Here is a 17,035-nt window from a genome sequence, read left to right on the forward strand (position 1 = left end):
TACACACAAGCAGGAGACAGAGCGGTGCAGTTCTCTCCATGGCCAGTGGTGTCAGTATTATACACACAAGCAGGAGACAGAGCGGTGCAGTTCTCCCCATGGCCAGTGGTGTCAGTATTATACACACAAGCAGGAGACAGAGCGGTGCAGTTCTCTCCATGGCCAGTGGTGTCAGTATTATACACACAAGCAGGAGACAGAGCGGTGCAGTTCTATCCATGGCCAGTGATGTCAGTATTATACACACAAGCAGGAGACAGAGCGGTGCAGTTCTCTCCATGGCCAGTAGTGTCAGTATTATACACACAAGCAGGAGACAGAGCGGTGCAGTTCTCCCCGTGGCCAGTGGTGTCAGTATTATACACACAAGCAGGAGACAGAGCGGTGCAGTTCTCGCCATGGCCAGTGGTGTCAGTATTATACACACAAGCAGGAGACAGAGCGGTGCAGTTCTCACCATGGCCAGTGGTGTCAGTATTATACACACAAGCAGGAGACAGAGCAATGCAGTTCTCCCCATGGCCAGTGGTGTCAGTATTATACACACAATCAGTAGACAGAGCGGTGCAGTTCCCTCCATGGCCAGTGGTGTCAGTATTATACACACAAGCAGGAGACAGAGCGGTGCAGTTCTCTCCATGGCCAGTGGTGTCAGTATTATACACACAAGCAGGAGACAGAGCAGTGCAGTTCTCCCCATGGCCAGTGGTGTCAGTATTATACACACAAGCAGGAGACAGAGCGGTGCAGTTCTCCCCATGGCCAGTGGTGTCAGTATTATACACACAAGCAGGAGACAGAGCGGTGCAGTTCTCTCCATGGCCAGTGGTGTCAGTATTATACACACAAGCAGGAGACAGAGCGGTGCAGTTCCCTCCATGGCCAGTGGTGTCAGTATTATACACACAAGCAGGAGACAGAGCGGTGCAGTTCTCCCCATGGCCAGTGGTGTCAGTATTATACACACAAGCAGGAGACAGAGCGGTGCAGTTCTCTCCATGGCCAGTAGTGTCAGTATTATACACACAAGCAGGAGACAAAGCGGTGCAGTTCTCTCCATGGCCAGTGGTGTCAGTATTATACACACAAGCAGGAGACAGAGCGGTGCAGTTCTCTCCATGGCCAGTGGTGTCAGTATTATACACACAAGCAGGAGACAGAGCGGTGCAGTTCTCCCCATGGCCAGTAGTGTCAGTATTATACACACAAGCAGGAGACAGAGCGGTGCAGTTCTCCCCATGGCCAGTGGTGTCAGTATTATACACACAAGCAGGAGACAGAGCGGTGCAGTTCTCTCCATGGCCAGTGGTGTCAGTATTATACACACAAGCAGGAGACAGAGCGGTGCAGTTCTCTCCATGGCCAGTGGTGTCAGTATTATACACACAAGCAGGAGACAGAGCGGTGCAGTTCTCCCCATGGCCAGTGGTGTCAGTATTATACACATAAGCAGGAGACAGAGCGGTGCAGTTCTATCCATGGCCAGTGGTGTTAGTATTATACACACAAGCAGGAGACAGGGTGGTGCAGTTCTCTCCATGGCCAGTGGTGTCAGTATTATACACACAAGCAGGAGACAGAGCGGTGCAGTTCTCCCCATGGCCAGTGGTGTCAGTATTATACACACAAGCAGGAGACAGAGCAATGCAGTTCTCCCCATGGCCAGTGGTGTCAGTATTATACACACAATCAGTAGACAGAGCGGTGCAGTTCCCTCCATGGCCAGTGGTGTCAGTATTATACACACAAGCAGGAGACAGAGCGGTGCAGTTCTCTCCATGGCCAGTGGTGTCAGTATTATACACACAAGCAGGAGACAGAGCAGTGCAGTTCTCTCCATGGCCAGTGGTGTCAGTATTATACACACAAGCAGGAGACAGAGCGGTGCAGTTCTCCCCATGGCCAGTGGTGTCAGTATTATACACACAAGCAGGAGACAGAGCGGTGCAGTTCTCTCCATGGCCAGTGGTGTCAGTATTATACACACAAGCAGGAGACAGAGCGGTGCAGTTCCCTCCATGGCCAGTGGTGTCAGTATTATACACACAAGCAGGAGACAGAGCGGTGCAGTTCTCCCCATGGCCAGTGGTGTCAGTATTATACACACAAGCAGGAGACAGAGCGGTGCAGTTCTCTCCATGGCCAGTGGTGTCAGTATTATACACACAAGCAGGAGACAGAGCGGTGCAGTTCTCCCCATGGCCAGTAGTGTCAGTATTATACACACAAGCAGGAGACAGAGCGGTGCAGTTCCCTCCATGGCCAGTGGTGTCAGTATTATACACACAAGCAGGAGACAGAGCGGTGCAGTTCTCCCCGTGGCCAGTGGTGTCAGTATTATACACACAAGCAGGAGACAGAGCGGCGCAGTTCTCTCCATGGCCAGTGGTGTCAGTATTATACACACAAGCAGGAGACAGAGCGGTGCAGTTCTCTCCATGGCCAGTAGTGTCAGTATTATACACACAAGCAGGAGACAGAGCGGTGCAGTTCTCCCCATGGCCAGTGGTGTCAGTATTATACACACAAGCAGGAGACAGAGCGGTGCAGTTCTCTCCATGGCCAGTGGTGTCAGTATTATACACACAAGCAGGAGACAGAGCGGTGCAGTTCTCTCCATGGCCAGTGGTGTCAGTATTATACACACAAGCAGGAGACAGAGCGGTGCAGTTCTCCCCATGGCCAGTGGTGTCAGTATTATACACACAAGCAGGAGACAGAGCGGTGCAGTTCTCCCCATGGCCAGTGGTGTCAGTATTATACACACAAGCAGGAGACAGAGCGGTGCAGTTCTCCCCATGGCCAGTGGTGTCAGTATTATACACACAAGCAGGAGACAGAGCGGTGCAGTTCTCTCCATGGCCAGTGGTGTCAGTATTATACACACAAGCAGGAGACAGAGCGGTGCAGTTCTCTCCATGGCCAGTGGTGTCAGTATTATACACACAAGCAGGAGACAGAGCGGTGCAGTTCTCCCCATGGCCAGTGGTGTCAGTATTATACACACAAGCAGGAGACAGAGCGGTGCAGTTCTCCCCATGGCCAGTGGTGTCAGTATTATACACACAAGCAGGAGACAGAGCGGTGCAGTTCTCCCCATGGCCAGTGGTGTCAGTATTATACACACAAGCAGGAGACAGAGCGGTGCAGTTCTCTCCATGGCCAGTGGTGTCAGTATTATACACACAAGCAGGAGACAGAGCGGTGCAGTTCTCTCCATGGCCAGTGGTGTCAGTATTATACACACAAGCAGGAGACAGAGCGGTGCAGTTCTCCCCATGGCCAGTGGTGTCAGTATTATACACACAAGCGTGAGCAGGACGTTGCAGTTCTCTTCGTAGCAGAAGGAGGCCAGCACTGAGCACCGGGAGTCGGAAGTGACGTTTGTCCCGGCTCCGCCCCTCGCTCTTTCTCTCTGGCGTGGCGGCCATGCTACAGCTGCTATAGCCGGAACCTCTCCCGCCTGATCCCGCCGCAACCATGCCGGCCTACTTCCAGCGCCCCGAGAATGCCCTGAAGAGGGCGAACGGTGAGTACAGGGTCCGCGGCCGCCCGGCTCTATTCTCCCGCCTGCAGGCCCCCGGCGCCGGCTCTCTGCTCCTTCACCGCGGGCTGGGAGGCGCCCCCTGCCGGCTGCTGCTGTGTCACCTGAGGCCGCAATGAACAGGCCGCAACCTTCCGTACCATACGGGAAATAATACCGTGCGGTGACGTCACACATCCTCTTATACCCTGTATTTATACCCGTCATAGATCGGTATATACACGTTTAATGCACTGGATTGTGATGTCATAGATTACATTATATACACTGATGATGTCATAGATTACATTATATACAGGACTGTGATGTCATAGATCGGTTTATACACTGATATATACAGGACTGTGATGTCAGAGATTACATTATATACACTGATATATACAGGACTGTGATGTCATAGATTACATTATATACAGGACTGTGATGTCATAGATTACATTATATACACTGATATATACAGGACTGTGATGTCATAGATTACATTATATACAGGACTGTGATGTCATAGATTACATTATATACAGGACTGTGATGTCATAGATTGCATTATATACACTGATATATACAGGACTGTGATGTCACAGATTGCATTATATACACTGATATATACAGGACTGTGATGTCACAGATTGCATTATATACACTGATATATACAGGACTGTGATGTCACAGATTACATTATATACACTGACGATATATACAGGACTGTGATTTCATAGATTACATTATATACAGGACTGTGATGTCATAGATTACATTATATACACTGACGATATATACAGGACTGTGATGTCATAGATTACATTATATACAGGACTGTGATGTCATAGATTACATTATATACACTGACGATATATACAGGACTGTGATGTCATAGATTACATTATATACACTGACGATATATACAGGACTGTGATGTCATAGATTACATTATATACACTGACGATATATACAGGACTGTGATGTCATAGATTACATTATATACACTGACGCTATATACAGGACTGATGTCATAGATTACATTATATACACTGATGATATATACAGGACTGTGATGTCATAGATTACATTATATACACTGATATATACAGGACTGTGATGTCATAGATTACATTATATACACTGATATATACAGGACTGTGATGTCATAGATTACATTATATACACTGATATATACAGGACTGTGATGTCATAGATTACATTATATACACTGATATATACAGGACTGTGATGTCAGAGATTACATTATATACACTGATATATACAGGACTGTGATGTCAGAGATTACATTATATACAGGACTGTGATGTCAGAGATTACATTATATACACTGACGATATATACAGGACTGTGATGTCAGAGATTACATTATATACACTGACGATATATACAGGACTGTGATGTCAGAGATTACATTATATACCGGACTGTGATGTCATAGATTACATTATATACACTGATATATACAGGACTGTGATGTCACAGATTGCATTATATACACTGATATATACAGGACTGTGATGTCACAGATTGCATTATATACACTGATATATACAGGACTGTGATGTCACAGATTACATTATATACACTGACGATATATACAGGACTGTGATTTCATAGATTACATTATATACAGGACTGTGATGTCATAGATTACATTATATACACTGACGATATATACAGGACTGTGATGTCATAGATTACATTATATACACTGATGCTATATACAGGACTGTGATGTCATAGATTACATTATATACACTGACGCTATATACAGGACTGTGATGTCATAGATTACATTATATACACTGATGATATATACAGGACTGTGATGTCATAGATTACATTATATACACTGATATATACAGGACTGTGATGTCATAGATTACATTATATACACTGATATATACAGGACTGTGATGTCAGAGATTACATTATATACACTGATGATATATACAGGACTGTGATGTCATAGATTACATTATATATACTGATGCTATATACAGGACTGTGATGTCATAGATTACATTATATACACTGATGATATATACAGGACTGTGATGTCATAGATTACATTATATACACTGATATATACAGGACTGTGATGTCATAGATTACATTATATACACTGATATATACAGGACTGTGATGTCAGAGATTACATTATATACACTGATGCTATATACAGGACTGTGATGTCATAGATTACATTATATACTCTGATATATACAGGACTGATGTCATAGATTACATTATATACACTGATATATACAGGACTGTGATGTCAGAGATTACATTATATACACTGATATATACAGGACTGTGATGTCAGAGATTACATTATATACAGGACTGTGATGTCATAGATTATATTATATACACTGATATATACAGGACTGTGATGTCAGAGATTGCATTATATACACTGACGATATATACAGGACTGTGATGTCAGATTACATTATATACACTGATATATACAGGACTGTGATGTCATAGATTACATTATATACACTGATATATACAGGACTGTGATGTCATAGATAACATTATATACACTGATATATACAGGACTGTGATGTCACAGATTGCATTATATACACTGATATATACAGGACTGTGATGTCACAGATTGCATTATATACACTGATATATACAGGACTGTGATTTCATAGATTACATTATATACAGGACTGTGATGTCATAGATTACATTATATACACTGACGATATATACAGGACTGTGATGTCAGAGATTACATTATATACAGGACTGTGATGTCATAGATTACATTATATACACTGATGATATATACAGGACTGTGATGTCAGATTACATTATATACACTGATATATACAGGACTGTGATGTCATAGATTACATTATATACACTGATATATACAGGACTGTGATGTCATAGATAACATTATATACACTGATATATACAGGACTGTGATGTCACAGATTGCATTATATACACTGATATATACAGGACTGTGATGTCACAGATTACATTATATACACTGACGATATATACAGGACTGTGATGTCATAGATTACATTATATACACTGATATATACAGGACTGTGATTTCATAGATTACATTATATACAGGACTGTGATGTCACAGATTACATTATATACACTGACGATATATACAGGACTGTGATGTCATAGATTACATTATATACACTGATGCTATATACAGGACTGTGATGTCATAGATTACATTATATACACTGATGCTATATACAGGACTGTGATGTCATAGATTACATTATATACACTGATGATATATACAGGACTGTGATGTCATAGATTACATTATATACACTGATATATACAGGACTGTGATGTCATAGATTACATTATATACACTGATATATACAGGACTGTGATGTCATAGATTACATTATATACACTGATATATACAGGACTGATGTCAGAGATTACATTATATACACTGATGCTATATACAGGACTGTGATGTCATAGATTACATTATATACACTGATGATATATACAGGACTGATGTCATAGATTACATTATATACACTGATATATACAGGACTGATGTCATAGATTACATTATATACACTGATATATACAGGACTGTGATGTCATAGATTACATTATATACACTGATATATACAGGACTGTGATGTCATAGATTACATTATATACACTGATATATACAGGACTGTGATGTCAGAGATTACATTATATACACTGATATATACAGGACTGTGATGTCAGAGATTACATTATATACAGGACTGTGATGTCAGAGATTACATTATATACACTGATGATATATACCGGACTGTGATGTCATAGATTACATTATATACAGGACTGTGATGTCATAGATTGCATTATATACACTGATATATACAGGACTGTGATGTCACAGATTGCATTATATACACTGATATATACAGGACTGTGATGTCATAGATTACATTATATACACTGACGATATATACAGGACTGTGATGTCAGAGATTACATTATATACACTGACGATATATACAGGACTGTGATGTCAGAGATTACATTATATACAGGACTGTGATGTCAGAGATTACATTATATACCGGACTGTGATGTCATAGATTACATTATATACACTGATATATACCGGACTGTGTCACAGATTGCATTATATACACTGATATATACAGGACTGTGATGTCACAGATTGCATTATATACACTGATATATACAGGACTGTGATGTCACAGATTACATTATATACACTGATATATACAGGACTGTGATGTCAGAGATTACATTATATACACTGACGATATATACAGGACTGTGATTTCATAGATTACATTATATACAGGACTGTGATGTCATAGATTACATTATATACACTGACGATATATACAGGACTGTGATGTCATAGATTACATTATATACACTGATGCTATATACAGGACTGTGATGTCATAGATTACATTATATACACTGACGCTATATACAGGACTGTGATGTCATAGATTACATTATATACACTGATGCTATATACAGGACTGTGATGTCATAGATTACATTATATACACTGATGATATATACAGGACTGTGATGTCATAGATTACATTATATACACTGATATATACAGGACTGTGATGTCATAGATTATATTATATACACTGATATATACAGGACTGTGATGTCATAGATTATATTATATACACTGATATATACAGGACTGTGATGTCATAGATTACATTATATACACTGATATATACAGGACTGTGATGTCAGAGATTACATTATATACACTGATGCTATATACAGGACTGTGATGTCATAGATTACATTATATATACTGATGCTATATACAGGACTGTGATGTCATAGATTACATTATATACACTGATGATATATACAGGACTGTGATGTCATAGATTACATTATATACACTGATATATACAGGACTGTGATGTCAGAGATTACATTATATACACTGATGCTATATACAGGACTGTGATGTCATAGATTACATTATATACACTGATGATATATACAGGACTGATGTCATAGATTACATTATATACACTGATATATACAGGACTGTGATGTCAGAGATTACATTATATACACTGATATATACAGGACTGTGATGTCAGAGATTACATTATATATACTGATGATATATACAGGACTGTGATGTCATAGATTACATTATATACACTGATATATACAGGACTGTGATGTCATAGATTACATTATATACACTGATGATATATACAGGACTGTGATGTCATAGATTACATTATATACACTGATGATATATACAGGACTGTGATGTCATAGATTACATTATATACACTGATATATACAGGACTGTGATGTCAGAGATTGCATTATATACAGGACTGTGATGTCAGAGATTACATTATATACAGGACTGTGATGTCATAGATTACATTATATACACTGATGATATATACAGGACTGTGATGTCATAGATTACATTATATACACTGACGATATATACAGGACTGTGATGTCATAGATTACATTATATACACTGATATATACAGGACTGTGATGTCAGATTACATTATATACACTGATATATACAGGACTGTGATGTCATAGATTACATTATATACACTGATATATACAGGACTGTGATGTCATAGATAACATTATATACACTGATATATACAGGACTGTGATGTCAGAGATTACATTATATACACTGATGATATATACAGGACTGATGTCATAGATTACATTATATACACTGATGATATATACAGGACTGTGATGTCAGAGATTATATTATATACAGGACTGTGATGTCATAGATTATATTATATACACTGATATATACAGGACTGTGATGTCAGAGATTACATTATATACAGGACTGTGATGTCATAGATTACATTATATACAGGACTGTGATGTCAGAGATTATATTATATACACTGATATATACAGGACTGTGATGTCAGAGATTACATTATATACAGGACTGTGATGTCAGAGATTACATTATATACACTGATATATACAGGACTGTGATGTCAGAGATTGCATTATATACAGGACTGTGATGTCAGAGATTACATTATATACACTGATATATACAGGACTGTGATGTCACAGATTGCATTATATACACTGATATATACAGGACTGTGATGTCAGAGATTACATTATATACACTGATGATATATACCGGACTGTGATGTCATAGATTACATTATATACAGGACTGTGATGTCATAGATTGCATTATATACACTGATATATACAGGACTGTGATGTCACAGATTACATTATATACACTGATATATACAGGACTGTGATGTCATAGATTACATTATATACACTGATGATATATACAGGACTGTGATGTCAGATTACATTATATACACTGATGATATATACAGGACTGTGATGTCAGAGATTATATTATATACAGGACTGTGATGTCATAGATTACATTATATACACTGATGATATATACAGGACTGTGATGTCAGATTACATTATATACACTGATGATATATACAGGACTGTGATGTCATAGATTACATTATATACACTGATATATACAGGACTGTGATGTCATAGATTACATTATATACACTGATATATACAGGACTGTGATGTCATAGATAACATTATATACACTGATATATACAGGACTGTGATGTCATAGATTACATTATATACAGGACTGTGATGTCATAGATTACATTATATACACTGATGATATATACAGGACTGATGTCATAGATTACATTATATACACTGATATATACAGGACTGTGATGTCATAGATTACATTATATACACTGATATATACAGGACTGTGATGTCATAGATTACATTATATACACTGATGATATATACAGGACTGTGATGTCATAGATTACATTATATACACTGATGATATATACAGGACTGTGATGTCAGAGATTATATTATATACAGGACTGTGATGTCATAGATTACATTATATACACTGATATATACAGGACTGTGATGTCATAGATTACATTATATACACTGATGATATATACAGGACTGTGATGTCAGAGATTATATTATATACAGGACTGTGATGTCATAGATTACATTATATACACTGATATATACAGGACTGTGATGTCATAGATTACATTATATACACTGATATATACAGGACTGTGATGTCATAGATTACATTATATATACTGATGCTATATACAGGACTGTGATGTCATAGATTACATTATATACACTGATGATATATACAGGACTGTGATGTCATAGATTACATTATATACACTGATATATACAGGACTGTGATGTCAGAGATTACATTATATACAGGACTGTGATGTCAGAGATTACATTATATACAGGACTGTGATGTCATAAATCATGTTATATATTTTTTTTGGGGGGGGGGGGTGATCTAATGATTTCCGCTCTCTGGCGCCCCTGCTGGTGGTTTTCATTATTCTTCTTGACTCTTTGCAGAGTTTCTTGAGGTCGGTAAGAAGCAGCCGGCTCTAGACGTTTTATACGACGTGATAAAGAGCAAGAAGCACCGAACATGGCAGAAAATCCACGAGCCCATAATGCTCAAGTACCTGGAGCTGTGCGTGGACCTGCGCAAGAGCCACCTGGCCAAGGAAGGACTGTACCAGTACAAGAACATCTGCCAGCAGGTGAGCGCTGCTCTGAGGGGCTCCTGGTCGCCCCCTATAGGACACTCTGACTCTTCCCGTTTTCCTGCTGTAGGTTAACATCAAGTCTCTGGAAGATGTGGTCCGGGCCTACCTGAAGCTGGCCGAGGAGAGGACGGAGGCCGCCAAGGAGTCGTCACAGCAGATGGTTCTGGATATTGAAGACTTGGACAACATCCAGACCCCAGAGAGGTAAAAAGGAAGAGGGTGTGGCTAACAAGTGGCTGCCCTATGGGGTGGGGTGGGGCTAACAAGTGGCTGCCCTATGGGGTGGGGTGGGGCTAACAAGTGGCTGTCCTATGGGGGGGGGGCTAACAAGTGGCTGTCCTATGGGGGGGGGGGGCTAACAAGTGGCTGCCCTATGGGGGGGGGGGCTAACAAGTGGCTGCCCTATGGGGGGGGGGCTAACAAGTGGCTGCCCTATGGGGGGAGGCTAACAAGTGGCTGCCCTATGGGGGGAGGCTAACAAGGGGCTGCCCTATGGGGGGAGGCTAACAAGGGGCTGCCCTATGGGGGGAGGCTAACAAGGGGCTGCCCTATGGGGGGAGGCTAACAAGGGGCTGCCCTATGGGGGGAGGCTAACAAGGGGCTGCCCTATGGGGGGAGGCTAACAAGGGGCTGCCCTATGGGGGGAGGCTAACAAGGGGCTGCCCTATGGGGGGAGGCTAACAAGGGGCTGCCCTATGGGGGGAGGCTAACAAGGGGCTGCCCTATGGGGGGAGGCTAACAAGGGGCTGCCCTATGGGGGGAGGCTAACAAGGGGCTGCCCTATGGGGGGAGGCTAACAAGGGGCTGCCCTATGGGGGGAGGCTAACAAGGGGCTGCCCTATGGGGGGAGGCTAACAAGGGGCTGCCCTATGGGGGGAGGCTAATAAGGGGCTGCCCTATGGGGGGAGGCTAACAAGGGGCTGCCCTATGGGGGGGGGGCTAACAAGGGGCTGCCCTATGGGGGGGGGGCTAACAAGGGGCTGCCCTATGGGGGGGGGGCTAACAAGGGGCTGCCCTATGGGGGGGGGGCTAACAAGGGGCTGCCCTATGGGGGGGGGGCTAACAAGGGGCTGCCCTATGGGGGGGGGGCTAACAAGGGGCTGCCCTATGGGGGGGGGGGGCTAACAAGGGGCTGCCCTATGGGGGGGGGGGGCTAACAAGTGGCTGCCCTATGGGGGGGGGGCTAACAAGTGGCTGCCCTATGGGGGGGGGCTAACAAGTGGCTGCCCTATGGGGGGGGGGGCTAACAAGTGGCTGCCCTATGGGGGGGGGGGGCTAACAAGTGGCTGCCCTATGGGGGGGGGGGCTAACAAGTGGCTGCCCTATGGGGGGGGGCTAACAAGTGGCTGCCCTATGGGGGGGGGGCTAACAAGTGGCTGCCCTATGGGGGGGGGGGGCTAACAAGTGGCTGCCCTATGGGGGGGGGGGGCTAACAAGTGGCTGCCCTATGGGGGGGGGGGCTAACAAGTGGCTGCCCTATGGGGGGGGGGCTAACAAGTGGCTGCCCTATGGGGGGGGGGGCTAACAAGTGGCTGCCCTATGGGGGGGGGGGGCTAACAAGTGGCTGCCCTATGGGGGGGGGGGGGGGCTAACAAGTGGCTGCCCTATGGGGGGGGGGGGCTAACAAGTGGCTGCCCTATGGGGGGGGGGGGCTAACAAGTGGCTGCCCTATGGGGGGGGGGGGGGCTAACAAGTGGCTGCCCTATGGGGGTGTGTGGGGCTAACAAGTGGCTGCCCTATGGGGTGTGGGGGGTGTGGAGGGAGGACGGCTGGCGAGCGGCTGCCCTATGGGGGGGGTGGGGGGGGGAGGACGGCTGGCGAGCGGCTGCCCTATGGGGGGGGGGGAAGGAGGGCTGGCGAGCGGCTGCCCGGTGGGGGTGGAGGAGGGATGTCGAGCGGCTGCCCGGTGGGGGTGGAGGAGGGATGGCGAGCGGCTGCCCGGTGGGGGTGGAGGACAGCTGGCGAGTGGCTGCCCAGTGGGGGTGGGGGTGGAGGACGGCTGGCGAGTGGCTGCCCGGTGGGGGTGGAGGACGGCTGGCGAGTGGCTGCCCTGTGGGGTGGGGAGGGGGAGGACGGCTGGCGAGTGGCGGCCCTGGGGGGGGGAGGAAGGCTGGCGAGTGGCTGCACAGTGGGGGTGGGGGGAAGGAGGGCTGGCGAGTGGCTGCCCAGTGGGGGTGGAGGAGGGCTGGCGAGTGGCTGCCCGGTGGGGGTGGAGGAGGGCTGGCGAGTGGCTGCCCGGTGGGGGTGGAGGAGGGCTGGCGAGTGGCTGCCCGGTGGGGGTGGAGGAGGGCTGGCGAGTGGCTGCCCGGTGGGGGTGGAGGAGGGCTGGCGAGTGGCTGCCCGGTGGGGGTGGAGGAGGGATGGCGAGTGGCTGCCCGGTGGGGGTTGAGGACGGCTGGCGAGTGGCTGCCCGGTGGGGGTGGGGGTGGGGGTGGAGGACGGCTGGCGAGTGGCTGCCCTGTGGGGGTGGAGGACGGCTGGCGAGTGGCTGCCCTGTGGGGTGGGGAGGGGGAGGACGGCCCTGTGGGGGGGGAGGAAGGCTGGCGAGTGGCGGCCCTGTGGGGGGGGGGGGGAGGAAGGCTGGCGAGTGGCGGCCCTGTGGGGGGGGGAGGAAGGCTGGCGAGTGGCGGCCCTGTGGGGGGGGGGGGGAGGAAGGCTGGCGAGTGGCGGCCCTGTGGGGGGGGGGGGGGGGAGGAAGGCTGGCGAGTGGCGGCCCTGTGGGGGGGGGAGGAAGGCTGGCGAGTGGCGGCCCTGTGGGGGGGGGGGAGGAAGGCTGGCGAGTGGCGGCCCTGTGGGGGGGGGGGGGGAGGAAGGCTGGAGAGTGGCTGCCCGGTGGGGGGGGGGGGGGGGGCTGGCGAGTGGCTGCCCTGTGGGGGTGGGGGTGGAGGAGGGCTGGCGAGTGGCTGCCCAGTGGGGGTGGAGGACGGCTGGCGAGTGGCTGCCCTGTGGGGGGGAGGGGTACGGCCGGCGAGTGGCTGCCTTGTTGGGGGACGGCAGGGAGTGGCTGCCTGTGGGATTGTGGCTTGTCACGTGACCCGTTACTTCTCTTGGGCAGTGTTCTTCTGAGCGCCGTGAGCGGAGAAGACACACAGGACCGTACTGACCGCCTGCTGCTGACGCCATGGGTGAAATTCTCTGGGAATCCTACAGACAGTGCCTGGACCTGCTGAGAAATAACTCCAAGGTGGAGCGTTTGTATCATGACATCGCTCAAGCAAGGTGGGTGCCGGGGGCCGGTTGGGGGTTGGCGCTGTGTGGATGGCCGCCCGTGCTGACCTTTTGCCTCTTTATTTCTTCAGCTTTCAAGTTCTGCCTGCAGTACACCAGGAAGGCCGAGTTCAGGAAGCTGTGCGACAACCTGAGGATGCACCTGGGGCAGATCCAGCGACACCACAACCAGAGCAACGGCCATTAACCTGAACAACCCCGAGAGTCAGTCCATGCACCTGGAGACCCGGCTGGTCCAGCTGGACAGCGCCATCAGCATGGAACTCTGGCAGGTACAGTCATAGGCGGTCGTCTCGGATTGTGCCCTCCAGATTAGGGATGTCGTGATACTGGACACTTGCACGAGTACTTGTGCAAATGTCCCGATACCTGCTGCGGGAGTCCCGCCAACAGGTATCAGGGAGGTGTGATCAGCCTACACTCTCCACTCCCGAGCTATGCCGTGCGCTCAGCAGCTGAGCACACCTCATAGCCGGGACCCACATTAACCCTTTAGATGCCACAATCAAAGTTGATTGCGGCGTCTAAGAGTCCTGCCGGTTAGCTCAGGGATGCTGATCAGGATCACCGCGGTGTCCCGATCAGCTGTGAGGACGGCCGGAGTTCCCTTACCCTGCTCTGTGCGTCCGATTGTCGCATTACTAAAGGAATGCCGATAACACTGATCACTGTCATGCTATAGCATTGATCAGTGTATGCAATCTATAGATTGCACGTAATAGTCCCCTATGGGGACTAAAAAAGTGAAAAGAAAATGTGTAAAAAAAAATAGGAATCAACCCTTTCCAATAAAAAAAAACATTGAATCACCTACCTTTTCAAAAGTTTAAATTAACCTCTTAAGGACGCAGGGTCCTGGCAAATAAAACGGGGTCACGCCATGACTCCGCGCCATACCGTGTCGGTCCTGGCGGCTAATGATAGCCGGGACCCTGGGCTAATATCGTGCGGCACTGATCGTTGTGCCGCATGCTTATTGACCCTTTAGACGCGGCAATCAAAGTTGATTGTCGTGGCTAAAATGAAAGGTGAAAGCTTCCCGGCAGCTCAGTCGGGCTGATCGGGACAATCACAATAAAATCTCAATGTCCCGATCAGCTAGCACGCGAGCGGAGGTCCCCTCATCTGTCCTCCGTTGCGTCCGATACAGGCTTGAACAATCGACCACCTATTACACTGATCAATGCAAAGCTATGGCTTTGCAGGGATCAGTGTAAAAGATCAGTGTGTGCAATGTTATAGTCCCCTATGGGAGCTATAACACTGCAAAAAAAATGTGGAAAAAAATAACAATGTGGATCCTCTGGAGAAGGTGGACAGGCTTTTTACTGTCCGGGCATGCTGGGATTTGAAGTTTGCAACATCTGGGGGGCCACAGTTTTAGACCAATGGTCATAGGTTCCCTTTCACCTCATTGTCTGCTCTTACGTTCACAGGAGGCCTTTAAAGCAGTCGAGGATATCCACGGACTCTTCGCCTTGTCCAAAAAGCCACCGAAGCCCCAGCTGATGGCGAATTACTACAACAAGGTGTCCACCGTCTTCTGGAAGTCTGGAAACGCGCTCTTCCATGCCTCCCACCCTGCACCGGCTCTTCCATCTCTCCCGGGAGATGAGGAAGAACCTGACCCCGGAGGAGATGCAGAGGTGAGTTGGGGTTGTAGCTGGGATTGCGGCGCCACGCCGCGTGACATCTCGTTGTCTTCTCTTCCTGTGAGGATGACTGAGATGTCACATGTGCGAAGACCAACAGGGAAGGAAAATTAGCAGCGCAGCAGATGGTGCTTGATGCTGTCAGTCACCTTCAGACACAATAGATGATGCTTAGGGGGGCGTTCATACTACGGAAATTCTGCCTGAATTTATCATTCCTGTTCACCTTGGAATTAACGCTAAACTGTGGATTGCAGAGCGGCCGAAAGAATTAACAGAACAATCCTAGTGCGGCTTTAACACCCCTCCCCCATGTCACTTTTCTTCTAACTGGAAACCCACTTCTCCATGTCGCCTCTCTGGCCTCCTCGTCTCCCCCCGCGTCGCCTCTCTGGCCTCCTCGTCTCCCCCCCCGTCGCCTCTCTGGCCTCCTCGTCTCTCCCCCCACCACCCCCCCGTCGCCTCTCTGGCTTCCTCGTCTCCCCCGCGTCGCCTCTCTGGCCTCCTCCTCTTCCCCTCCCCCCCCACCCCCGTCGCCTCTCTGGTCTCCTCCTCCCCCCCCCCCCCGTCGCCTCTCTGGCCTCCTCGTCTCCCCCCGCGTCGCCTCTCTCCATCCCCCTCCCCCCCCCCCCCCCCGCGTCGCCTCGTCTCTGCCCACCCCCCCCCCCCCCCCCGCGTCGCCTCTCTGGCCTCCTCGTCTCCCCCCCGGTCGCCTCTCTGGCCTCCTCGTCTCCCCCCGCGTCGCCTCTCTGGCCTCCACGTCTCCCCCCCGCGTCGCCTCTCCCAACGTGTCCTCTGGTCTCCCCCCCCCATTCGCCTCTCTGGCCTCCTCGTCTTCCCCTCCCCCCCACCCCCGTCGCCTCTCTGGCCTCCTCGTCTTCCCCCCGCCCCCCCCCCCCGTCGCCTCTCTGGTCTCC

The 17,035-nt window shown here is 47.5% G+C and overlaps 1 protein-coding gene across 1 annotated transcript in view; it reads left to right on the forward strand.

Moving 5' to 3' along the window:
- The first annotated feature begins 3,371 nt into the window (after window positions 1-3,371).
- EIF3A (eukaryotic translation initiation factor 3 subunit A) overlaps window positions 3,372-17,035 on the forward strand; it is a 32,920-nt gene continuing 19,256 nt past the window's right edge. Inside the window, 9 exon segments of the mRNA XM_056530315.1 lie at window positions 3,372-3,529; window positions 11,042-11,232; window positions 11,306-11,442; window positions 14,294-14,370; window positions 14,373-14,641; window positions 14,643-14,738; window positions 15,903-16,043; window positions 16,045-16,112; window positions 16,376-16,406. Of these exon segments, the coding sequence (XP_056386290.1) occupies window positions 3,481-3,529; window positions 11,042-11,232; window positions 11,306-11,442; window positions 14,294-14,370; window positions 14,373-14,641; window positions 14,643-14,738; window positions 15,903-16,043; window positions 16,045-16,112; window positions 16,376-16,406 (1,059 nt within the window). The 5' untranslated portion in view covers window positions 3,372-3,480.

Source organism: Hyla sarda, chromosome 7 (assembly GCF_029499605.1).
Source record: "Hyla sarda isolate aHylSar1 chromosome 7, aHylSar1.hap1, whole genome shotgun sequence".
Classification (NCBI taxonomy): Eukaryota; Metazoa; Chordata; class Amphibia; order Anura; family Hylidae; genus Hyla; species Hyla sarda.